The 27,462-nt window shown below is 43.1% G+C and overlaps 1 protein-coding gene across 1 annotated transcript; it reads left to right on the top strand.

The window, feature by feature from the left end:
• LOC115165353 (SRSF protein kinase 3) lies at window positions 1-27,274 on the top strand. Its single transcript, XM_029718431.1, has 15 exons — window positions 1-74; window positions 811-865; window positions 10,658-10,794; window positions 11,732-11,840; window positions 12,036-12,123; window positions 12,272-12,466; window positions 13,159-13,324; window positions 13,469-13,494; window positions 13,582-13,822; window positions 14,147-14,878; window positions 15,429-15,529; window positions 15,791-15,898; window positions 18,369-18,438; window positions 25,090-25,182; window positions 25,548-27,274. Exons 1-15 carry the CDS (start codon window positions 62-64, stop codon window positions 25,733-25,735), a joined length of 2,322 nt encoding a protein of 773 aa, XP_029574291.1. The 5' UTR covers window positions 1-61; the 3' UTR covers window positions 25,736-27,274.
• The last annotated feature ends 188 nt before the right edge of the window (window positions 27,275-27,462 follow it).

Raw genomic sequence — 27,462 nt, 5'->3', positions numbered from 1 at the left:
ACACGTGACGTCATCCTTTGTGCTGTTGGCAGAACGAAGATCTGCGAGCTACCCGGCCAACATGGAGAGAAAAGGTAATTGTTATAAAGGCATAAAATACACAATTAATCAGTTTGGTGTTCACATAATATATGAACAAACGTGATTTCAGTGTCGTATTTAAAGTTACTGTTCATTGTATCGACGTACTCTTATGTACGAAATGTTTTGTGGAATTGCATGTCTCCTGCTAAATTGAACGCCAGGCAAGCACTGGCGCAGCTAGCTAATGCTAACTAAGCTAGTACCATCAACCTGACCCCTTAACTACAATCCATTGATTTAATGTCATTTCTAACTATGACAAAGTAATTGAGTAAACGAGGAGGGAGTCATGTATTGTTTGTACGATTGGCGTTAGCAGATCTTCAGTGAGCGGTGGGTTGCGCGCTAGCTGGCCAAACATCGCAGTTGTCTCTTCCTTTAAAAAAAAAAAAAAGAACGCTATTGAATAGGCAACAGGGAAGACGTTATTGAATATCTTCAACCAGTAGCTCACTTATGTATCTAATACGACCATAAATTGAATTTGTCTTAACAATGTTTCCTACGACAATAGTTAGTTAACAACTGTGGCTAATGTTAGCTGGCTAATAATTAATTTGCTAGTTACCTCACAGCCAGTTTTGAAATGTCGTTGGATAGCTAGCAAGCACATAGCGTTCCGTCCAGTGAGTCCACTACATGGAAACATAGCTAGCTAAATATACTGGTTAACCAGTCAACTGATGGCTACCTAGATATTGAATACATGTCTTTTCATTGCATTAGTTCTAGCTCTTCAAGCGAGGAAGAAGAGGGCAAAAGCGAAGAAGTCCAGCAAGAAGTGAGTCATTCTGCAGTGCACGAACATACTGGTCAACAAACATGTCTTTCCGCGCTACACTTGGCTATATCTAATGACACAGGCATTTTGTTTTTTTTACCAAGAGCATTGAATTAGCTGGAGGCCCGAGGTCCAGTTTCCGTCCTAAAAAGTACTGACTGATCTGGTCTGTGACAGTCACATTACTAGTAGACTACACGTGCTGTCTGTTGCTGTCCACTCCAGACTGTACAGCAGACAGCTCTGATTTTGCAATAGCCATCCGTTTTTCTACCACACACACACCATAACACCTAGTTAATTATTTATTTAGGTTGAAGTACAGTTGCTAGTGAAACTCTCCACACCCTTTGCACAGTCTTCACATGTTCCTGCCTTAAAATAAAAAAAGGGATTACATTCAAATTTTCCCCTATCGATCTACACAACCTATTCCACTTAGAAATACAACATGAGGATGTATTGATTGTCTTCACATCCCATAGTTAATACTTGGTAAAGCACCTTTTGGCAGCTGTGCATTGTTCTGAATAATAATCTACTGACCTTGCACAACTCTTAGGGCAACATACTGTATATCCATTATTTTTGTCAAACTTCCTCAAGCTCAGTCAATCTGGTTGGGAATCATTGATGGACAGCAATTGTCAAACCTTGTCTCAGTTTTTTTTAAAGCAGATTTAAGTCAGGAAGGAGACTGGACCATTCAGGAACACAACAGCTCTTGGAAAGCCATTCTGGTTTGTCTTTAGCACAGAAAAATAAAACGTTTTCAGAAGACTGAGGTGTTATGGGTATGCATGTTACCTGGGCTTTGCTCCTTTCATATTTATTTTGATTGTAACCAACTCCCCTGTGGGTGGTATGCATACCCATAGCATGATGCTGCCACCACAACACTTGAAATTGCAAACGGATTTACGTTGCATTCACTCCAATATGACAAAGTGAAAAGAAGGAAGCATGTGTTAAAAAAATTCCACTCCAAATCATCCATTCTGTTTGCTACGAGGCCGTTAAGTAATGCTGCAAGACAACACGGCAAAGACACTAACTTTTTGACCTAAATTACAAACTACAGCTTTGGTTCAAATCCAAAGCAACACACAACCAAGTGAAAACCCTCTGTATTTTCAAGTGTTGTTGTGGCAGTATTAGGGGTCTGACCGTATAAACAAAATTAATAATTTTACCCCCCACAATTTATATCACGTTATCACAAAACAGATTATTTTCCTAGGCTGATGAGATCTTATACGTTTTTGTTGTGTTTATAAGTCAGTTATCATGACCTTTGTTTTTTTTTTTGCTTCTCGTTACCTAAATGCTCCAAAATTCACAAAGTGACGTTAGCTGATAGAACAAAATGAAATAAGCTGTCCAATGCTTGTTTACCACAGACCTTATTTTCAGCGTTTATAAAAAAAACACATTCATTTTCCCGTAGGCTTTGACCAACGAACTATGACGGAGTTGTTGCCTACAAAAAGATACCATTACCATTTCTCTCTTACATGCCAAAGATACAGCCTACACCTCTCCTACATGCCAAAGATACAGCCTACACCTCTCCTACATGCCAAAGACACAGCCTACACCTCTCCTACATGCCAAAGACAAAGCCTACATCTCTCCTACATGCCAAAGGCACAGCCTACACCTCTCCTACATGCCAAAGACACAGCCTACACCTCTCCTACATGCCAAAGACACAGCCTGCACCTCTCCTACATGCCAAAGACACAGCCTACACATCTCTCCTACATGCCAAAGACACAGCCTACACATCTCTCCTACATGCCAAAGACACAGCCTACACATCTCTCCTACATGCCAAAGACACAGCCTACACATCTCTCCTACATGCCAAAGACACAGCCTGCACCTCTCCTACATGCCAAAGACACAGCCTGCACCTCTCTCCTACATGCCAAAGACACAGCCTGCACCTCTCTCCTACATGCCAAAGACACAGCCTGCACCTCTCTCCTACATGCCAAAGACACAGCCTGCACCTCTCTCCTACATGCCAAAGACACAGCCTGCACCTCTCTCCTACATGCCAAAGACACAGCCTGCACCTCTCCTACATGCCAAAGACACAGCCTACACATCTCTCCTACATGCCAAAGACACAGCCTACACCTCTCCTCTTTCCATGAGGGGTTGAGGATTCCTGTTATCATGACACTGACCAGGTGAATCCAGGTGAAAGCTATGATCCCTTATTGATGTCACTTGTTAAATCCACTTCAAATCAGTGTAGATGAAGGGGAGGAGACGGGTTAAATAAGGATTTTTAAGATTTGAGATCGTCTGTGTGCCATTCAGAGGGGGGGTAGTAGGTGCCAGGCGCACCGGTTTGTGTCAAGAACTGTAACACACTGCTGGGGTTTTTATACTCAACAGTTTTCTGTGTGTATCAACAATGGTCCACCACCCAAAGGACATCCAGCCAACTTGACATAACTGTGGGAAGCATTGGAGTCAACATGGGCCAGCATCCCTGTGGAACCCTTTCAACACCTTGTAGAGTCCATGCCCTGATGAATTGAGGCTGTTCTGAGGGCAAAGGGGGGTGCAACCCAATATTAAGACTGTTCTTAATGTGTTGTACACTCAGTGTATGTGGTGTTGTAGAAAATGCAGTGCATGCTTTGTGTGAAGTTTCTAGATGACTTTGAATGGTACCTGTCCTTTTGGTTTCCATAGCAGCAGTTGATTCATTATAGGCTTTGAGTGTTTAAACTATATGGTCTCTGGCTTATCTATTCTCTGTAGGCAGAAGGAATGCAGTGTATCTGGAAATGTCATGAGCTAATTATAACATTATTAACATAGTGACATCACACCTGTGTGCGGTTGTGACTGACCACGGCACTCCCAAGGCAGATATGGACACCTGAATGCATACTGCAGGGCTACTCCTGGGCGTCTGAATGCATACTGCAGGGCTACTCCTGGGCGTCTGAATGCATACTGCAGGGCTACTCCTGGGCGTCTGGATGCATACTGCAGGGCTACTCCTGGGCGTCTGGATGCATACTGCAGGGCTACTCCTGGGCGTCTGGATGCATACTGCAGGGCTACTCCTGGGCGTCTGGATGCATACTGCAGGGCTACTCCTGGGCGTCTGAATGCATACTGCAGGGCTACTCCTGGGCGTCTGGATGCATACTGCAGGGCTACTCCTGGGCGTCTGGATGCATACTGCAGGGCTACTCCTGGGCGTCTGGATGCATACTGCAGGGCTACTCCTGGGCGTCTGGATGCATACTGCAGGGCTACTCCTGGGCGTCTGGATGCATACTGCAGGGCTACTCCTGGGCGTCTGAATGCATACTGCAGGGCTACTCCTGGGCGTCTGGATGCATACTGCAGGGCTACTCCTGGGCGTCTGGATGCATACTGCAGGGCTACTCCTGGGCGTCTGGATGCATACTGCAGGGTTACTCCTGGGCGTCTGGATGCATACTGCAGGGCTACTCCTGGGCGTCTGAATGCATACTGCAGGGCTACTCCTGGGCGTCTGAATGCATACTGCAGGGCTACTCCTGGGCGTCTGAATGCATACAGCAGGGCTGGGCGTCTAAATGCATACTGCAGGGCTACTCCTGGGCGTCTGAATGCATACAGCAGGGCTACTCCTGGGCGTCTGAATGCACTTCTGTTTTCTTGTTTCCATCTGACAGTTACTTGTACTCAGTTAATTTGTTAATTGGTGTCCCAGGTCTACAGTAAATCACTCCCTAATTATATATCACAAGATATAAAGCCGCCAGAAGTAACTGGGTCAGATTAAAGTATCCCTGTTACAGCAGGTACACAGTTTAGTACACATGTTGGTGACTCTTGGCCCTGTCCTGAACGACATTATACCTCAAGTAATCCTATAACACCCATTTTGAATATTGTGAATGATGTACAGTATATTAGTTAATCCTGTTTAGGGTTGCAAAGGGTCGGAAACTTTCTGGTACATTTGTGTAATTCTTCCGGAAATGTTCCATGGGAAGTTAAGCCCGAGAATTTGGGGAATTTTGCTTAAACTCATCAAAGAAAGTTAGCTTATAACAGTGAACCTTTTTTGTGGGATACACATAAGGCAATTCTAGGTTTTGTGGCATATTTTGGTTAAACTATCCCCAATTCAATGGAATTGCAACCCTCTGCATGCACAGTGCATTCTTCCATCACATGTACAGCTGATTCTCAAGATCTTGCACACTAATGAGATGCTATTGAGCCCACACTACTACACTGTCTGAGCCAAGGACTACATGCTTTCTGGTAAGTTTTGATTACAATACTGGATGGGGTGAATATATTTTGTGTGACATACAGTATTTTTTGTTAACTAGTAAATAGTAGCCTACAGCAACATGTGTTTAAATCATTTTTAACTTGTTAACATTTTCTGCTAGTTAGTTTTTGCTACCATGTGGGGTTTAGCTTGCTTGAGCCTGCTAACTGTTAATTCACCTGTTTCCATACATGTTTAATTTAAAACATTTATCTTACAAAGGAGTTTTTTATTCTAACTGCTTAATTATTTATCTGTACATGGAATTGTATTTTTATTTTTTTACAAATGTTTTCTAATCTTTATAGGAAAATGGCACAGGCATTACCTGATGTGTGGAGACATTTCACTGCAGCTAATGTAGAAGGAAAAGCTGTGGACATTTGCAAATACTGTGCCAAATCATATGTGACGAATGCAACAAAGATGCAGAATCATCTGGCCATGTGAATAAAGTTCCCTCATCACTCACAACAAGTGACCTCTGACAAAAGTCCCTTTACTTCTATTCGAGGTGAAAATGAGCATCCTGTCTGGTGCAGAGATCAACAAGGCCTATGGTGTCACTACCGTGTCTCGCCACCTCGGCCTGGATGAGGGCAAGGTTCTTGGCAGTCTGGCGAAGTACACGTCCAAGAAAGGGCTTTGGGATGGAGATGGAATATTGCAGTTGTGCCAACATATCTCATCAGCCACCTGGTGGAAGGGACTTTGTGGATCTGAGGCTCTTTCCCCTGTTGCCTCCAAATCCCACCAACATCAGCTGCCTCAGAGCGCAACCGGTCGTGGTTTGGGAACACGCACACCAAAGCACGCAACAGGTTGACCAATACAAGGGTTGAAAAAATAGTGGCCGTCTGGGCAAATTTGAGGCTTTTGAGCCTGACAACAAGCCATCCTCAACAAGGTTGGAAAGTGACAGTGAAGATGAGGCCTGAGTCTGATGTTCTAGAGGTGGACATTGAGGAGGTCCAGGGAGAAGACATGGAAGCCTGAGAGGAAGACAACCAAAGCTTTAGTTTCTAGACTATCATTTCAGAGATGTATGTTGAAAACGTTTTTGGGAGATGCGATGGATCATTGGGGATCATTCAATATTCCCTTTCTTTTGTTGTTCAGTGAAATCATCCCATGTGAAGAGTCGCCTCATTTAATTAGTTCAATTCGTAACTAAATGCTATATATTTTTTCTGTTGGAATGATTGAATCATTTGCAGTTGTCTACTTATGATAAGGTAAAAGGGTTATGTTTCTGTCTCCATATGATATGGTAAATATATCCAATGCAAAAAACAATCTACATTTTAAATGGTATTAATTTGCATATATTTCCATTAATTCCCATATATTCCTGTTAATTACCACGGAAAGTTTCCGCCTCCTGAATGTTCCCCAAAATGTGCAACCCTTGTCCTGTTATAGAAAAGATTCAGATTGTGGTTTAACCCCAACAGCCAAGCCGACCCACACTATGCCATCACACATGGCAGACATCCTGTGTTATGTAATGCCTATCTGCTGCGCTGCTATATTTATAACAGCAGGAGAACGATAAAGTTCTCAGCACGGGTTAACTGAAGCGTGACATTATGGATGGTGGAAATGCCCTGCCCATTAAGGCATTATCAGAGCTTATGGCAGTTTCTGCTAAAGAACAACACAACCTAGCCTCTGCAACCCAGAACAACACAGCCTAGCCGCTGCAACCCAGAACAACACAGCCTAGCCTCTGCAACCCAGAACAACACAGCCTAGCCTCTGCAACCCAGAACAACACAGCCTAGCCTCTGCAACCCAGAACAACACAGCCTAGCCTCTGCAACCCAGAACAACACAGCCTACCCTCTGCAACCCAGAACAACACAGCCTAGCCTCTGCAACCCAGAACAACACAGCCTAGCCTCTGCAACCCAGAACAACACAGCCTAGCCTCTGCAACCCAGAACAACACAGCCTAGCCTCTGCAACCCAGAACAACACAGCCTAGCCTCTGCAACCCAGAACAACACAGCCTAGCCACTGCAACCCAGAACAACACAGCCTAGCCACTGCAACCCAGAACAACACTGCCTAGCCACTGCAACCCAGAACAACACTGCCTAGCCTCTGCAACCCAGAACAACACAGCCTAGCCTCATAAGAACCCAGATCCAAATATTGTCATGAGACTTCACATTAACCTAGATAGGCAAAGAGTTCTGGTAAATCATTTTTGTATTTTTCTAACAATGGATTTCCTCACTGCAGTCATCCTATGTATGTGAATAACTTGAGTTTATTTCTAGAGCAGTAAGGCAGTTAGCTAGTTAGCTGGCTGTCACACTGCTTTGAGATGTCTTGAATGGAAAGGGCAACAGTCCTGTATCAAATGTCAGTCTAAATGCCAAGGCAAGTCACTCATCTCTAGGGAAAAAAGTTTGTTTCATCATGGGAAAATTGATATTTTTATGAAAGAGGTGGTAGAATGTAATACTGCATTTACCGTGCAAGATGATGTTAAAATCCGATAATCTATATGATATTTTGATATTATTTTACTGTAGTTACTACATCACTCATACTAGACTGTCCTCCAGGCAGCCAGCCCACCCCAGGGGGACGGCGTCCCAGCAGCAACCTGAAACAGAGGCCTCTATGTTCTAAAAACAGTGCTTTCAGGAAGTATTCATACCTCTTGTCTTATTCCATGTTTTGTTACAGCCCGAATTCAGAATTTATTACTTCAATTTTTTTTTTCTCTCTCACCTATCTACACACACAATAACCCATAATGACAATGTGAAAGCATGTTTTTAGAAATATTAGCAAATGTATTGAATTAAATACAGATCTCATTTGCATAAGTATTCACATCCCTAAGTCAATACTTTGTAGAAGCACCTTTGGTGGCAATTATAGCTTTGAGTAGTCTTGGGTATGTCTGTCAGCTTTGAGTTGTCTTGATTTTGGGATTTTCTCAAGCTCTGTTAAGTAAAATGTGGCACAGCGGTGAACAGCAATCTTCAAGTCTTTCCACAATGGCATTCAAGTCTGGGCTTTGGCTGGGCCACTCAAGGACTTCCACATTCTTGTTCTGAAGCCATTCCAACGTTGCTTTGGGTCATTGTCCTGTTGGAACGTAAATCTTCGCCCCAGTCTGTTGTTTGCACTCTGAAGCAAGTTATCATCAAGGATTTGCCTGTATTTGGTTCCATTCATTGTTCCCTCTATCCTTACAAGTGTCCCAGTCCCTGCTGCTGAAAAGCATCCCCCATAGCACGTTGCTGCCACCACCATGCTTCACGGTAGGGATAGTGTTAGATGGGTGATGAGCTGTACCTGGTTTTCTCCAGACATGGCGATTTGCATTCAGGTTAAAGTTCCATTTATTTCTCATTAGACCACAATCTTTATGCTCGAAAGCTTGGAGTTTTTGCCAACTCCTCCAAGCATGCTGTTATGTACCATTTTTGTCAGGAGTGGCTTCTGTCTGGCCACTCTCCCATAAAGCCCAGATGGTTGAAGTGCTGTAGAGACTGTTGTCCTTCTGGAAGGTTCTCCCATCTCAGCCTAGGAACGCTGTAGTTCAGTCAGTGGTCATTGGGTTCTTGGTCACCTCCCTGACCAAGGTCCTTCTTGCCCGGTTGCTCAGTTTGGTCAGACGGCCAGCTCTAGTCAGTCTGGGTAGTTACATATTTTTTTATATTCCCAATGATGGAGACCACTTTGCTCTTGAAAACTGTCAACACTATAGACTTTTTATACCCTTTCCCCAGATATGCCTAATCACAATTCTATTTATGTATTTGTTTTATTTAACCTTTATTTAACTAGGCAAGTCAGTTAACTTCTTATGGGTAGCTGGATGGTAGCGTCCCACTTGGCCAACATCCAGTGAAATTTCATAGTGCGAAGTTAAAAAATTCTCAATTCAAATATTTAACATTCTTGAAAATATATGTGTTATACATCAAAACAAAGCTTAACTTCTTGTTAATCCAGCCACTGTCAGATTTCAAAAAGCCTTTACAGCGAAAGCACACCATGAGATTATCTGAGGACAGCGCCCAGCACACAAAACATTATATACAGTTACAAGCCATGTAGATTAGTCAACAAAAGTCAGAAATAGCAATAAAATTAATCACTTACCTTTTGATCTTCATATGGTTGCACTCACAAGACTCCCTGTTACACAAATGTTCGATAAAGTCCCTCTTTATATCCAAAAACCTCAGTTTTGTTGGCGCGTTTTGTTCAGTAATCCAATGGCTCAAAGGCAGTCACGACAGGCAGACGACAAAATCCAAATAGTATCCGTAAAGTTCGTGGAAACATGTCAAACGATGTTTATAATCAAGCCTCAGGTTGTTTTTGGCCTAAATAATCGATAATATTTCAACCGGACAATAGCGTCGTCAATATAAAAGAAACAAAGGCGCCCTCTCGGTCGCACGCAGAAAACAGGTCTGGCGACTTCCCAGGGTCCACTCACTCAGTGGTCTTACTCCCTCCTTTTTCAGAATACAAGCCTGAAACAATTTCTAAAGACTGTTGACATCTAGTGGAAGCCATAGGAAGTGCAGTTTGAGTCCTAAGTCATGGGATATTGTATAGGCATTCAATATAAAACTACAAACATAAAAAAAAATCCCACTTCCTGGATGGATTTTTCTCAGGTTTTCGCCTGCCATATCAGTTATGTTATACTCAGACATTATTTGAACAGTTCTGGGAACTGAGTGTTTACTATCCAAATCTACCAATTATATGCATATCCTAGCTTCTGGGCCTGAGTAACAGGCAGTTTACTTTGGACACGCTTTTCATCTGGAGGTGAAAGTAGTGCCCCCTACCCTAGTGAGATTAAGAACAAATTCTTATTTACAATGTCGGCCTAGGAACAGTTGGTTAACTGCCTTGTTCAGGGGCAGAACGACAGATTTTTACCTTGTCAGCTCTGGGATTTGATCAAGCAACCTTTGTTACTGGCCCAACGTTTTAACCACAAGGCTACCTGCCACCCCTATCTATCTTGGAGATCTACGGACAATTCCTTGGATTTCATGCTATAGTTTCTGCTCTGACATGCACTGTTAACAATAGTACCTTTTTATATAGACAGGTGTATTGCTTTTTACATTACGTCCAACCAATTGAATTGGCTACAGGTGGACTCCAGTCAAGTTGTTGCGACGTCTCAAGGATGATCAAACGAAATTGGATGCACCGGAGCTCAAATTTGGAGCTTCATAGTGAAGGGGTGTGAATACTTATGTAAATTCCTTTTCTGTATTTTATTTTCAATACATTTGCAAAATTGTCTAAACATGTTTTCAATTTGTCATTGAGTATTGTGTGTAGGTGGGTGAAATTTTTTTTTAAATCAATTTTGAATTCAGGCTGTAACAAGAAAATGTGGAATAAGTCAAGGGGTATGAATACTTTCTGAAGGCACTATGTTCTGTTATTGTTGTTATACCGTCATAACATTCATGTGTGTCTTCCAGGCATCCAGCCCACCCCAGGGGGACATCAGCCCAGCAGCAGCCCCAGCCAGAGGCCTCTCCCCAGGAACCAGATGAGCCTGAGGAGATACTAGGCTCTGATGACGAGGAGCAGGAGGACCCCAACGACTACTGCAAAGGTGAGTTGTCCTTATATACACTCGGTGTCCTAGAGGTCTTCCAGGAAGTACCTGGGACTCCACTCGGTTGCCACGGAACTCGGATCTGGGTGAAAAGAAGTGAAATACCGACAGTATCCAAAATTATATTTGAAGAGTTTAGTTCCAAAACTGAAATGCAAATTTCGCACATTTACATTTTAATGAAATAAAAGCTGAAATAAAAGATCCCAGAAAGTTTCCATATGCACAAAAAGCTTAATTTTCTTATTTTGTGTAGAAATTTGTTCACTTCCCTGTTAGTGAACATTTCTCCTTTGCCAAGATAATCCATCCACCTGACAGGTGTGGTATATCAAGAAGCTGATTAAACAGCATGATCATTACACAGGTGAACCTTGCTGGGGACAATAAAAGGTCCCACTAAAATGTGAAGTTTTCTCACATGACACAATGCCACAGATGTCTCAGGTCTTGAGGGAGTGTGCAGTTGGCATGCTGACGGCAGGAATGTCCACCAGAGATGTTGATTTCTCTACCATAAGCCGCCTTAAACATAATTTTAGAGAATTTGGCAGTATGTCCAACCGGCCTCACATCGGACAGCTGATGAAACTGAGGAGTATTTCTGTCTGTAATAAAGCTCTTTTTGTGGGGGAAAAACATATTCTGATTGGCTGGGTCTGGCTCCCCAGTGGGTGGGCCTGGATCCTTAGTGGGTGGGCCTATTGCCACCCATGGCTGCACCCCTGCCCATTCATGTGAAATCCATAGATTAGGGCTTCATTTATTTCAATTGACTGATTTCCTTACATGTACTGTAACTCAGTAAAATCGTTGAAATTGTTGCATGTTAATATTTTAGGTGTGTGTGTGTGTAATTCACATTATTAGTCCTAATAATGAATGTTGAACTTGCTTGTCTTCTGTCACCAATCTCCCTCTCCTGTGTGTCTAGGTGGCTACCACCATGTAAAGATAGGAGACCTGTTCAATGGGAGGTACCATGTGATCAGGAAGCTGGGCTGGGGACACTTCTCCACTGTGTGGCTGGCCTGGGACATACAGTAAGAGCTGCTTCTTCTCTGTTTCTCTGTCAATTAACACACATGTAACGGTGGATATTTTCTTTTGAGCACATTTTGAAATGGCACTGTATTGGCTCACAGCCATAAGTATTGGACTATATATGGAATAGGGTGCATTTGGGACAGAGAGACTGTCTTCTGTGTCAGCTTGACTGACTTGAGTCTGTGTTGTAGGGTGAAGCGGTTTGTGGCTATGAAGGTTGTGAAGAGTGCAGAGCATTACACCGAGACAGCCGTGGATGAGATCAAACTCCTCAGATCTGTGAGTACTAACTTCAGTCATTTATACCCAATATGACATCAGTCTGATGTTTTCATCTGCAAAATGCCTCCTTTGTTCTCCTCCTTTATTTTCCTTTCAGACACATTTTGTTTTGATAAGTTCTGGTTCTCCTGGCTTTGCTTTGTAGGTGAGAAACACGGACCCTGACGATCCCAAAAGGGAGATGGTGGTTCAGCTACTGGATGACTTCAAGATCTCCGGCATCAACGGAACTCATGTGTGCATGGTGTTTGAGGTGCTGGGGCACCACCTACTGAAGTGGATCATCAAGTCCAACTACCAGGGCCTTCCTCTGCCCTGCGTCAAGACCATCATACGCCAGGTAGCTAGTACCAAGAGCATCACGTGACAGGTAACTGGTACCAAGAGCATCACGCGACGGGTAACTAGTACCAAGACCATCATCATATGCCGGGTAACTGGTACCAAGAGCATCACGTGACGGGTAACTGGTACCAAGACCATCACGCGACGGGTAACTGGTACCAAGTAGAGGTCGACCGTTTATGATCTTTCACCGCCGATACCGATTATTGGAGGACCCCAAAAAAAACGATACCGATTAATTGGCCGAGTCTTTATTTTTTTGTAATAGTGACAATTACAAACCCATCGACAACAGCCACCCTCGAAGCAGCGTTACTCAGTCAGAGCATGAGCTGGTACCAAGACCATCACGCGACGGGTAACTGGTACCAAGAGCGTCACGCGACGGGTAACTGGTACCAAGAGCGTCACGCGACGGGTAACTGGTACCTTGGCTACCCTAATCTCAGAATCCAGAACCAAATATTGCGTGTGCTACCTAGCTAGCTACTCGATTTCACATTTATTTAAACAATATGTGATGAGACATCTGTTTCTCCCGTAAGTGTTTGTGCATGTTTGAAGGTTTTACTTGCCGTATCTGTGATATGTGGTTGTTTTATCTACCTTAATTTAATGCAGTGAAAGTAAATCACGCTGGATAAGAGCGTCTGCTAAATGACTAAAATATAATGTAACGTTATCCAGGTTCTCCAAGGCCTGGACTACCTTCACACCAAGTGTGAGATCATCCACACTGACATCAAGCCAGAGAACATCCTGTTGACGGTGAATGAGCCCTATGTGAGGAGGCTGGCCGCGGAGGCTACAGAGTGGCAGAAAGCAGGGGCTCCCCCTCCCTCAGGGTCCGCAGGTAGGGGCTATACACACAGTACAGACTGAGTACTGTGATGCAGTGCCCTACTTCCACTTTATTGGGTGGCCTTGCTTTTTCTGGGTTTTGGCACAAGGTTATTATTGTTTTGTATTCTTACTTGGTTCTACCGTCTCTTTTCAGTCAGCACAGCGCCAGCTCCAAAAGCAGTAAGTTGCCTCTGCTTGAGATTTGTTTGTTGTTGTTACTAAACCCTGTTGTGTTCTGTCTGGCTCACTGTTCCTCTTCTTCTTCAGGTGGCCAAAATGTCCAAGAACAAGAAGAAGAAGTTAAAGAAGAAGCAGAAGCGTCAGGCGGAGCTATTGGAGAAGTGCATTCTGGATTTGGAGGAGATGGAGAAGGCTCCGGGGAGGGGAGAGGAGGAGGATGAAGATGAAGAGGACCCGGAGTCTCCAGTCTCTTCCAAACAGCAGCGGACATATTGTGCTCCTCTCAGACAGGTTTCCTTACAGGAGATTGCCAGCCAAGACAGAACCGGTGAGTGTCTGGAATTCAACTCATTACAACGTTATTGTCCCTGAAGGGGAAGTTGGCTAGATTTGTCTTTTTCAATCATGGGCCTGGAGATCCACACTGGGTTGTACGGGCTTTTTTTCTCAGCACTGATGCACCTGACTCAACTAATCTATTAATTATCAAGCCCTTGATTAGTTGAATTAGCTGGGCTGGGACAAAAACCTGCACACCCAGTGGGTCTCCAAGACCAGGATGAAGAACAACACAGAATCAGACTAATTGGAAGGGAACTACTAGTCCAACCTCCACTAAATCTAATGATGTGTTCTTTTCTTGTTTACCCAGCGTACATTGCGGGTGCGGAGGTGACGCGCTTCGTACCAGAAAGCATAATAACTGAGATAGAGGTGAACTTTAATGGCCTTCATCCTGAGGAAGAGGAAGATAAAACAAAGGAGTGGAAGGAGGAAGACCAACACAACGGTAACACAGACCCAGCTGAGGATCACTGTCTTCTTCAGGAGTCAAACCCACAGGAGTCAATGTCATCAAACCCACCACAGGAGTCAATGTTATCAAACCCACCACAGGAGTCAATGTTATCAAACCCACCACAGGAGTCAATGTTATCAAACCCACCACAGGAGTCAATGTTATCAAACCCACAGGAGTTAAAAAAGGTGTCAAATGGTCAGGAGTCTCCACCTCCTCCACCCGTGTGTAACGGCCTGATGTCCCCAGAAACAGAGGAGCCTAAGACCCCAGAGAGTGAGGAGGGGAGTGCAGCTCTACCCAGGAAGGTGACTGAGATAAGGAGAGAAGCATCTGAGATGGAGTCAACAAGCTTCATGGTCCGGGAGGAGGAGGAGGAGGAGGAGGAGCTGTCACCGGAGGAGGAGGAACAGGAGAAGAAGAATCAGGACAGGGGTCAGGAGGAAGTCACAGAGGAGGCGCAGGATAGGAGTTGGGAGGAGGAGGAGGAGCAGAACAGGAGTCATGGGGAGGTGGAGGAGGAGGAGGCCACAGAGATGCTGGATAACATCCAGTATGGAGGACAACAGGAGAGTCTGAAGGATGGTGAGTCGACCATCATGATGTTCAGAACATTACGCTGCTATGCATGGTGGAGCACGTTTGTTCCTAAGCTGAAAACAATGTAGGAGCACAATGAAAAATATTTGATGTAACAACGTTTTCTTTGTAGTAACTGTGTAAGAACGACGTTCATGAATCTGCTCTGTATTTTCCATGGCACCCAAGGGCTGCTCTAGATTGCAGGGCTGCTCTAGATTGCAGGGCTGCTCCTAAATAAAATGTCAGGTCGTACAGCAAAATATTGAAGTAAAATGGTCTCACTTTTAGAGCACCTGCTATGTGGTGGAGCTGTCTACATGGCTATATGTTTATGTCTAGTGATACAACCAGGAGGTTAGTTATGATTGAACAAAGTGATCTCATCTGAGTTTTAAGTACAGTAGTTTGTGTTCGTCCTTTATTTTACTGTCAGGTCAGTGTTGAAATGGCTGGTTGTCTTCCTCCCCATCTGCCTTTCCCTTCCTCTCGCTCTCTCTCTCCACCTCCACCTTGCTCTCTCTCTCTCCCTCTCTCGTGCTTTCTGGGGATGTAGCCAAACTAGCAGCAGGAAACCTCCTGGTCAACCCCCTGGAGCCACTTAATGCAGGCAGACTGAAGGTCAAGATAGCCGACCTGGGGAACGCCTGCTGGGTGGTGAGTATCTGTGCAGATGACCCAAGGGATTTCATGCTTAAGTCTACCAGGCATTGATGTTACCTGCCTGCTTAGTTGAGCTTGTCTGGTGCAACTGAAAATGGCCAACCTCCAGATAGACTCACTGAAATGCTCACTCTTAGACCCTGATCTGAGTAGAAACAGTTAGTAGTCCCGTTGACTTCCTGTCTCTCTCTATTTGAACTGATCTGAGTAGAAACAGTAGTTAGTAGTCCCGTTGACTGTGTCTCTCCTCCGCAGCACAAGCACTTTACAGAAGACATTCAGACGAGACAGTACCGTTCTCTAGAGGTGCTCATTGGGTCTGGCTACAACACACCAGCTGACATATGGAGTACAGCCTGCATGGTAAGACTGGACAACAACCACTTACACACTTTACATGCATATATACTGAACAAAATATAAACTAATGTTTCATGAACTGAATTAAAATATCACAGAAGTTGCCATTAGCACAAAAAAAAACGTATTTCTCTCAAATGTCGTGCCTAAATTAGTTTACATCCCTGTTAGTGAGCATTTCTTCTTTGCAATAGATAATCCATCCACCTGACAGGTGTAGCATATCAAGAAGCTGATTAAACAGCATGATCAATACACAGATACACCTTGTGCTGGGGACAATAAAAGTTTACTCTAAAATGTGCAGTTTTGTCACACGACAATGCCACAGATGTCTCAAGTTAAGGGAGCGTGCGATTGGCATACTGACTGCAAGAGTGTCCACCAGAGATGTTGCCAGAAAATGTAATGTTAATTTCTCTACCATAAACTGCCTCCAACGTTGTTGTAGAGAATTGGCAGTACGTCCAACTGGCCTCACAACCACAGACCACGTGTAACCACGCCAGCCCAGGACCCTCGGCTTCTTCACCTGTGGGATCGTCTGAAGGAGTATTTCTGTCTGTAATAAACCCCTTTTGTGTAGAAAAACTCTGATTGGCTGGGCCAGGCTCCCCAGTGGGTGGGCCTATGCCCTCTGTCGTAGCATTTGCTGTCATTAAATTTGAAGACTGTATATTATCAAATCAATTCTCTGTAATTATTCAGAATTTCAAAGAATCACAGAATAGTAATTAACTGGGAAGTTGGGGCACCACAGAAAAATGTTTAGAGATTCAATTTCCCTGACTATAACTTGATTAGTCTTCTGTTAATGTATTACCTCATCAGTCTAATATCTGCTCGAACCCTAACATAGATCATGAATCAGCAATATACAAATTGGATTGATTATTTATTTACAATCACACAGAATTACATGAACACACACACACAATAGGCCTTTCATGGTTACTAACATGATATAAATAAAAAGTCCCTAGTGGACCAAACCCAATATGACGCTTGGTAGACAAAGGAAAAGGGTGGGGACAGCTCAAGAGCGGGGAACTCAGAGCTGATAACTAAACTCCTAGAAATTACTTATACTTTGAACATGAACAACCGCTCATTCGAAAATTAATTGCAATTTACATATTTACGAGTGTGTGCCTTTGCTGTCCCCTCTCTGCGATCGCTGGTCTATCTGCTGGATAGTCAGTTGACAGGAATCTCTGATTTGTCCACCAGCAATCAAAGTCTAAGTTTTTATTATGGATACTTCAGAGTACCATTCGGAAATGTTCTTAGGATTGTTCTGTTAAAATAGATGCTTCCGCGGTTGTCGGTGTTCTCGCCCTAGACATAGGCATATTTTCAGCTGCAGACTGGTAAAGGTTACGGTCTAGGATTTACTTCTTCGGTAGTGATCGATAGTTTGAGTTTAGCCATTTCAACGTAGGGACCCTGTCCCGGTGTCATCTTCACTCTAGTTTGTAGATTTCTTAACCATTCGTGACGTCCGGCTTACCGTGGGTCTCTTTGGTATAAAATGTAAATTTTGTCATGAGTGGTTTTATACACTTCTGGGAGAAGGGGCGGTTCATGACGCCAAGGTAATGTCTGTGCGGGTGTGGCCACTGACTTGGTTAAGGCTTCATATGGAACACATTTTCCTAATTTCGAAGGTTAACATCACATCTTTTCACAAATAGTTTCATATGTAATCATATACATTTCACAACATTTAGCGGTAAACCCCATAATTGAGAAGTGTACACTACCAAAGAGACAGTAATGTCACCAAACTCGACATGACTGTCCATTAAGTGTCCACGGACCATTTCAACTGCTTGGAATACAGAAATACTGTTCAATTATTCCAAATTTGATGTCCAAGTGTTTTTTTGTTCCACAGTTTACATTCCAATCTCGAACACTACAGAGCATAGGGACAGCGTATTTTACGACCGCCATAAAGCAGCCCCCTCTCCCTCTGCGGGCGCTGTGGAGCGGACCCGCTGCAACCTGATCCTTCAGATCTTCACAGGAGAGTTATGACACCTCCCAGGTCCACCCATGGCTGCGCCTCTGCCCAGTCATGTGAAATCCATAGATTTGGGCCTAATGAATTTATTTAAATTGACTGATTTCCCTATATGAACTGTAACTCAGTAAAATCTCTGAAATTGTTTTATATTTTTGTTGTGTGTGTGTGAGAAAGTAGAAGAGGTTAATTTAGTCATTTCTGGAAATTAGGTAGTCTTAGATGGATCACTAAGTTAAGGACAAGAATTCCCTTTTTTACTAGCCAAGTAAATTTCCCAACTTGGGGATAATAAAGGATATTTTACTTTACGGGAAGAGGAATGTCTGTACAGGAAGTAGATAATATTTAGAAAGGCTGACTGTCTTTCTCCCTACAGTAGAGCGTCTGTTTCCTGTCTGTGTTTATTGCTATTTATGTTTATAGTTTGTTTACTTGTCTCTGCAGGCGTTTGAGCTGGCCACTGGGGACTACTTGTTTGAGCCCCATTCCGGGGAAGATTACTCCAGGGACGAAGGTAATGATACGTACTCTACTGCTTGATTTGGATCTATGTAGGCTGGTCTTTTCCTGTCTTAGTGTTTCGATGGTTGTCTCTACGCTGTAGCAGTCTGTTTTTGAATGTATGTTGAATGTAGGGCAATTATATATTTTATTTTATGTTGAAAATGGCAGGTATGTACATATGTTGGAAATTGCTTCAGCTGCCTAATATGCAAGGAAGAGCCATTTTTTGGATTTGTGACATTAACCATTGGCCTACTGTGAAAAGCTTTACCAAAATATGAATGCGTTGTCATTTAATCTCCATCACCTTTTGGGTTTTAGTTGGTCCTAAATATGAATTAATGATTTAAAAACCAACAATGATGCTTTTTGCAGTAGGCGGTGTGTATTTGATGGTACAATACTGTGCAATGCGTTTGGTAGTACAATATTGTATGATTTTGAATAGTATTCCAGTTGACAATATAAACACCACGGTTTGTGTAACTCCTTTAGTGATATTAGTTGAATAGCCATTTGGGCTCTCAACTCTGTTCTTGGAGATATGGTCCTGTAGGTTTTCACTCCAACCCTAATCTAACACACCTGATTCTAATAATTAGCTGGGTGATGAGTTGAATCAGGTTAGTTACAACTGGGGTTTGAGTGAAAACCTACAGGAGGATAGCTCTCCAGGAACAGGGTTGGAGTGAGAACCTACAGGAGGATAGCTCTCCAGGAACAGGGTTGGAGTGAGAACCTACAGGAGGATAGCTCTCCAGGAAAAGGGTTGGAGTGAGAACCTACAGGAGGATAGCTCTCCAGGAACAGGGTTGGAGTGAGAACCTACAGGAGGATAGCTCTCCAGGAATAGGGTTGAAGTGAGAACCTACAGGAGGATAGCTCTCCAGGAACAGGGTTGGAGAGACTTGGTTTAGCATACATGAGCTAGCCTGGTCCTATTGTGCCTTAGCCAACTATTCCATCATTGTCATGCCATATATTTCCGGAAGAGTTGGCAGTAGCAGTTATAGTCAATCTTAAAGGGCCAGTTTCCCAGATATTTTAAGCCTAGTCTTGGACTAAAAACCATGTTCAGTGTAGATCTTCCATTGAAAGTGCTTTTTAGTCCAAGGAAACCTGTTTGGTGTTTATTGGACATTATTGTTATGAGTAAATCTATGATCATGTGATGTTGGGTACCTACCTGCATTCCTGTGTCTATTTCCCCTATAATAAATTGGAGCCATATTTCTGAAGATGGGGCCCACATATCCCCACCCTTCTCCTATTCATTCCTCATTCACCTCATCCCTACGTTACTCTTCAGCTGTTCTCCACCTCCTTCGCTGCCTCTGTACCATGCTTTGCTCACATCTGCATGTGCAGTTACCTTTTTCAGTTTGTAGCGGCTTGATTGTTTCAGTGGCGTGTTGGCTGAGAAAGCCCCGGGCTACGCTACATCTAACTGGCACGCCTTGCCTTGTGCAGCCTTATAAGGAGGAATGTCATTTCAGTTTACTATATGATGTCTTCAGGTGCTGTTGTCAGCTACAGCTAGCTGTCTCCTACTGCTCACACCTTGAATCTAAACATCTCCTTATAGATTGGCTGTGTATACTGCCTTGATGAGTTTGTTTCCATTTCTAACAGCTAACCGCAATGAATGACTTCATTACCATTCTCCATCTTATTGGCGTGTCTTATGTGCAACAGAAACCAAGTATCTTCCTCCTGCACCAGACGTTTGTGCTGTCTTGCCCAACTCCTTTGGTCATTGTCACAAGACTTCAGTCCACTGATAACAGAGGCTTTCTGCACTAAAAACCTCTTTTCAAACCACTGAAGTTGTTTGGTTGGTAAAGATACTGTGGCTTTCTCTGTAGAATTAGAATCATTCTAGGGTTTTGTCATACATGTGCGTCATTTCATGCCATTACGCCGTCATCTTTATCCATTTGTCTTAATATGCTGCCACTTGGCTCTGTTCTGCTTCTTCACCATCCCCTCTCTTTCCCTGTATACTCTGCTTTCTCTCCTCCACTTTGTCTCCCTCCTCTGTTTCTGCTCTCTCCTTTTTCACTGTTCTATCCCTCTCTCTCTGTGACCTGCCCCGGGCCTCCAGACCACCTAGCTCTGATTATTGAGCTGTTGGGGAAAGTTCCCCGCCACTATGCACTGAGTGGGAAATTCTCACAGGAATACTTCACCAGAAGAGGTATGCTACTGTGTGTCTGTGGCCTGCCCTGGGGGACGTGGGAGGGGTGTGGGGAGAGTAGGGAGGTAACGCAGGCAAGGTCCTCTGACGGCAACAGAAGTCCCACCACCCAATTGCTAACATTCTAATGTCCGGTTGGTACCAACTATAGTAGGGATTGGTTGAAGTTCAATTCAAATCTCCCGACCATCTGATCTAAGCCATTATGACACCAATGTTGATGAACATTTGCTAATCAACTTGATTGGAGGTAAACAACACACTTCTCGTCATGAGCCGTCCAGCCGTTACTGAGAACCACATACCGGATTTTTAACAGGGTCGTTAGCATTAGGAAAAAATTACAATTTCTTGCCCCAACCTAGCATAACATAGCTCAATATCTAGTTGTTGGATAAGGAGGAGACTACAGCATCCATAAAGTGATCATTAGACTTGCCACCTTTCGGACTGAAATATGTTTGTAGGGCCAACAGTTTTGATGTATAATGTATCGCTCTCTTACTACCTTTTTTGTAGAATTTCTGAGAATTTCTGACAATGCTAACATGCTATACCAGTCAGATAAGAGCTAACATTGGCTAGGTAGCTAACCAACAAGCGAGGAAAGCTAGATATATTTTGCCAAGTCAGGTTCTTCATATAACGCTAAAGTCATGTCTAAACGGCTGACCTAGACTCTTAGGTGTAATCAGAGCACTAACAAAAATGCACAAATAAGCTAGCGAACGTCCTTGGCTGCTATGCTAGCCAGTTAATGTTGTGTGCTAGCTACAATCAATGAGGCATTGCTTAAGTTTACTACCGAACTGGCTAGCTGAGCCAACGTTACCCCACAAAACTGTACTATAACTCAATTTTGATAATATATGATAGCTACATTCTTCCACAAAACATAGCTAGCTAAATAGGCTCAAAGCAAACGTCAAATGTAAATGTATGTAAATGTCAAACTTTGAATGTGTCACAGAGCTAGCTAGCTACCTTAGAATGCATGCAATGGGCATTGCAAAACTAGCTAGGTAGGCTACTCAGTAGAGCAAGCTACAGTAAGACAAGGTAGACAGATTTCAAACAGGACAAACACTGCAGTTAGCTATGCTTCATTTCATCGACCTAAGAATAACCAAGACTACAACACACACCATAGCCGAGAAAAATGAGCTATGTTGAACTGCGCATAGAAAATGGTTGAACCCCATACGCACCTGTAAACAGAGCCTCGGTTCAGTTGTGCACTGCAAGTGTGCAAATGCATGCTAGCAACTTACCAGACTCGACTGACAGCATCGCTGTTTCAAACATGTAGAATAAATTCTGGCATACTGATAAAGTGTCAAGTTACTTTTCAGTGTGTGCCCAGAAATGCAAACACCCAGCTGGTTGACAGAGAGCCGGGCCATCTCTATGGGCTCGTTGATGTCCTCCCACTGGACCATCTCTATGGGCTCGTTGATGTCCTCCCACTGGACCATCTCTATGGGCTTGTTGATGTCCTCCCACTAGGACCATCTCTATGGGCTTGTTGATGTCCTCCCACTAGGACCATCTCTATGGGCTCGTTGATGTCCTCCCACTGGACCATCTCTATGGGCTTGTTGATGTCCTCCTCCCTCTGGACCATCTCTATGGGCTTGTTGATGTCCTCCTCCCTCTGGACCATCTCTATGGGCTCGTTGATGTCCTCCCACTGGACCATCTCTATGGGCTCGTTGATGTCCTCCTCCCTCTGGACCATCTCTATGGGCTCGTTGATGTCCTCCTCCCTCTGGACCATCTCTATGGGCTCGTTGATGTCCTCCTCCCTCTGGACCATCTCTATGGGCTCGTTGATGTCCTCCCACTAGGACTATCTCTATGGGCTCGTTGATGTCCTCCCACTGGACCATCTCTATGGGTTTGTTGTCCTCCTCCCACTCCACTGTGTGATGTCAGAGTAGACCACCGTTGTCCCGGGGAACATTCAGATGACTACCTCAATCAGCTCACGTCTGACGCATCAGGGCTGTCCCATTTGTGTGTCCTAAGTATTTTCCACTGAGGTTTGGACCAAAAATCAACATCCATGGAAGAGATTCCCTTAAAACACACCACTTCGATACAGCTAGTTAGGAGAATTTGCTCTCCTAACCTGCTACAAAAAGTCACTTGTATCGAAGTGGCGCGTTTTTAGGGAATATCACGCCCGTGGACTTCTACCTCAAGGCCAGTCTGGACCGCACAAAAAAAAAGACGTCCAAAAGATGTCGGTGTACGTCCCCGTAATACGAAATAACCATCAACAAGCAAATGGCTTTAAGGAGGATCTGGGGTTCTCACTTATTCAGTACTTTGAGTCACTTACAGGAACTGGTATGTTCATAATGCAAAGCAGCTGTTGATATTCACCCCCCCTCCCCTTTTTTTTTAAAGGGAGAATCCATATGTTTTGCATAAATGCAAATAGCCATGTCTACGAATCGATAGCCAGGGCCCGGTATAGCGATGGAACTCGAGCGTTTTTAACGATTCAGCATTTCAATAACGGCCGAAGAACTCTCACGCGTTTCCCAAAACACGGCGTAGGGAGAAGTTTCAATAAGCACGTCGTTGGAGCATGTCTATACTGGTTTGAAAGAAAGGCAGTGCTGCTCTCGGTTCAGCGTTCTCCTTTCAAATCTTTCCTTAACATTTAGATTCTGATCATGGATCAGCTCCGCGTGAGAACATCACTTATGGCAAATATTGAGGCGGCTTATTTTAATGCTTAGGCTATGTACTAAAGCAAATATTTGAGACATTGTGCATATGTTAGGCCTACATATCAAGAAATTGGTGCAAAAAAATTGGACAGTATCCTACAATTAGCAAAATAGAACTCAATTGATTTCAATATAATTTAAATATAGGCCTATGCAAGCTACTGTATTTTAATGCAGTCATCACGGTTTTAATTTGAAGCATCTTTTTACCCTTTGCTTGTTTATAACAATTGCTAAGACAATACAAAAGTTCTCAGGCTCTATAGACCTCTATATGAGGGACTGTATCCAACAGACCACCGCTTGATGTAATGTTGGGCACCTACTGACCAACATTGTTTTATGAAATATATATGTTTCTCAATGACATTGCTAAAATAAAGGTTTAAGGAACTAGCCAGGCACCACATTTAATTCAATACAAAACAGCTCACTCAATCAAACATGATGGTCTTGTAAGTATAAAGCAAAGCTTGCTTTCATATAATAAACAAGCTTGAAAAGGTAGTGGAATGGGATCAAATTGTATTTTATTGGTCACATACACGTGATTAGCAGATGTTATTGGTCACATACACGTGATTAGCAGATGTTATTGGTCACATACACGTGATTAGCAGATGTTATTGGTCACATACACGTGATTAGCAGATGTTATTGGTCACATACACGTGATTAGCAGATGATGTTATTGGTCACATACACGTGATTAGCAGATGATGTTATTGGTCACATACACGTGATTAGCAGATGATGTTATTGGTCACATACACGTGATTAGCAGATGATATTGGTCACATACACGTGATTAGCAGATGTTATTGGTCACATACACGTGATTAGCAGATGTTATTGGTCACATACACGTGATTAGCAGATGTTATTACAGGTGTAGCAAAATGCTTGATTAGTGTGGAGGATCCAATACTTTAACTTCTGTGGTACAAATTACAGTATTGTGGGAGCACCTCCTAAGAGAATGAATTTGAATCCTAAGCAACCTTTAGGATTCCAACCTAGCCAAACCAAAAACAGTTGACCTGTCAGTCAATCTGCAAATCCGTGACTCAAAACCACCAGATATTTGCAATAAAAACGAATTGTTATTAAAAAAAAACAAATGTTAGTTCCAAAAAACAATTTTAAAATCCACTTTTTAAAATGACTAAATATGTAACAACTTCCAGGCACTCTGTCTAGAGTACACTGCTGCCAGGGCGTCATGGCAACTACCTAATTGAATTCAAAATGTTGTCTCAACCGATGGTGGGCACACAACATCCGATTATGTGGAATGTGGTCTAAACTACAACATATGCGAATAGGAAGAAAATATATACTTTTTTTTTAGATAATTGACGTTAAAGGTTAAATTAATTTGTAAGCTTTTAAATGATACCTTTTTATCTCTTGAATGTTTTGGCATTAGGGTCCAAAAATACACATTCTGACCACTTCTTTCATAGGCAAACATGTTTAAATCTAAACGTGTGCTGTCAAAAAATATTTGAATTTAAAGTGATTGACCCCTGTTTTCAGTGGGTTTAAAAGAGATTGTACACCACAAAAATAACGGTGGGTTCTTCTAAGTGCTGTCAGACTGACCCCCTCTCAACCCTCCCTCGCCCCTCCACCCGGGATGGGCCTGTGACTGGAACACTGTCTGATGATATGTTGTTGGTGTCATCCCCCCCCCTCTCTTTTCTTACTCTTATCTTGTCAGACCATATTGCATTGATCATTGAGCTGCTGGGGCAAGTCCCACGCAAACTCATAACAGCTGGGAAATATTCCAAGGATTTTTTCACCAAGAAAGGTAAAGTTTCTAAATGAAGACCTGTCACCCCGTTGTTGTAAACGCCAACATTTGTGCCTGTAGTTCATAGTGACGTTTCATTTTTTTTGCCCGATGTTCCTCTATGCTCAATAGTATTGTTAAATCACAATCACAAGTTTACTGCTGAATGACAGTCTTACATTTTTATGTATAGCAAGAGGAGAAAGAATGTTTTAATGACAGTCTTGTGTGTTGTGTGTCTGTCATGGTGGTGAGTTTTGTGATTGTATTGTCATGTCCCCCTGTCATGGTGGTGTGATGAGAAACCCTGTCTGACCGACCTACCTCTCTTTCTGAGACTGACTGTGCTGTCTCTCTGTGTCTAACCCTGTTCTCTTTCCTAGGTGACCTGAAGCACATCACCAAGCTGAAGCCATGGGGGTTACTAGAGGTGCTACAGGATAAGTATGAGTGGCCCAAAGAGGAGACTGATTGTTTCGCTGACTTCCTCCTCCCCATGCTGGAGCTGGTACCAGAGAAGAGGGCCACGGCCGCAGACTGCCTGCGCCACCCCTGGATCGCCCCCCAGTGACAGCCTCCAGTACTGCAAATCAAAATACCCTGGTGCCTATTCAGTAGGCAAACATTGTGGAATGTTGCAGATAACTGTCATGACTAGAGGTGACATGATTCCCTTTTCTACATGTCATAGAGGCATTAATGTTCTACATTAGAGATTTGTATCAGAACATTCCAGAACGTTTTGTCCTGCTGAATGCACCCCCTTCGCCTGGATTGCCCTCCCCAATGGAGCCTTCCAACCACTGCAATGTAAAACCATGTGAAGTTACTGAACCTTCAGCTGTATGGTGTTGAACAGAGATACGATCATCTGTCAAATAGAACAGGGAATTGGGTCCACTTTATTCATTCAATTTCTATCTTCAATGTCACGTTTTGAATTTTGTCATTTAGCAGGACATGCTTATCCAGAGGGACTAAGTGTCTGCTAAATGAGTGAAAAGTAAAATGAGCCTCTCATTTTCCTAAATACACCCCTGGATGTATTCCCTCTAGGTGTCGTCTCTGGTCACTGCGATGCAAATGAAACCCCTCACAAGAGACTTGTTGCAACAGAGCACTTTCCAATTCAACCATATCTGAGATGACGACTTATTTATTTCTGTTTTAGATTTGTTTTCTTACATTGTGTTCTTATTATCATCAAGGAGTGTCTGTAAGCTTTTATTTGTTTCTTTCCATTGTACTGATTGTGTTTAAATAAGCCAGTAGGCAACATTGGTTTATGGTCATTTTGGCGGTCCAGAATTCTGTGCTCCGTACACTACTCCCTTGTATGAAGACTTGTCTTTGTAATTGTTATTGTGACTCTCTCTCACCACCATCTTGTTTTGTTTTATACCTGCACAAGACCTGGAAAAGATCAAGATCAATGAACTGCCCTTCACTTTTGTAATCCTTTTTCCGTTTAAATGACTTGATACCACTTGTTTTCTTTCCTCTGATAAATGTCATTGATGTCCGTCTGTGTTCACTTTAAGAGTTCTCCTGTGTTACACCTTCCCCCTGTAAGACATTTGTTTTGTATTAAGTGTAGTATTAGGAAGTTGCACATAGGGCAGATGAACAGACTCGTAGGTTGCCCTCTAGTCTCTTTTCTGACTGAGCTATTTCTAGGTCTTCACCACCCATAAATACAATGGAGGACTGTCTTGCTATTTTTAGATCAGCCAGTAAAAAACATATCTGACATTGTTCAGAATCCGTTTATAATACTAACTTTGCATAAATTCACTTTGAGCCAATGGGAGACTGGTTTTGTGGGTTTAATTAAGTAAGATGTTCATAAGAACACCATTTAAAGAAGAGAAATTGTGAAAAGATACATAAAATGATGTGTGTGTGTGTATATATATAAATAACTGTACCAAGGAATTTGCCTTTCTGTATATTACAGCCGTGTACAGTTTTTAACAAATCGTAGGGGTGTGGCTGAAATGGCACCCTTTTTCCTATGTAGTGTGCACTACCTATGGAATAGGGTGCCATTTAGGGTGGCCCCTACTATGTCTGGGTAGTATTGTGTCAATAAAGCATATGGAAGAAGTGTGCGAGCTCTTTTGTGTGAACGTCCGTCAGCTGTTAATGTCTGTTATTTGTCCGTAAGATGAGGTGTTCTAATGGTCAGGGTTTTGGAAATTGTGGGAGGGGGAGTCACTGCGAAATGCAAAGCTAATTTTTACACGTCGAAATGATTTCCTCAGGTTCCTCTTAATTTCCATACTGTAGTGATGTCCT

The sequence above is a fragment of the Salmo trutta genome, chromosome 28, assembly GCF_901001165.1.
Source record: "Salmo trutta chromosome 28, fSalTru1.1, whole genome shotgun sequence".
Lineage (NCBI taxonomy): Eukaryota > Metazoa > Chordata > Actinopteri > Salmoniformes > Salmonidae > Salmo > Salmo trutta.
Note: the sequence above shows the minus strand (reverse complement) of the source record. Positions and strands in the feature narration are given on the sequence as shown.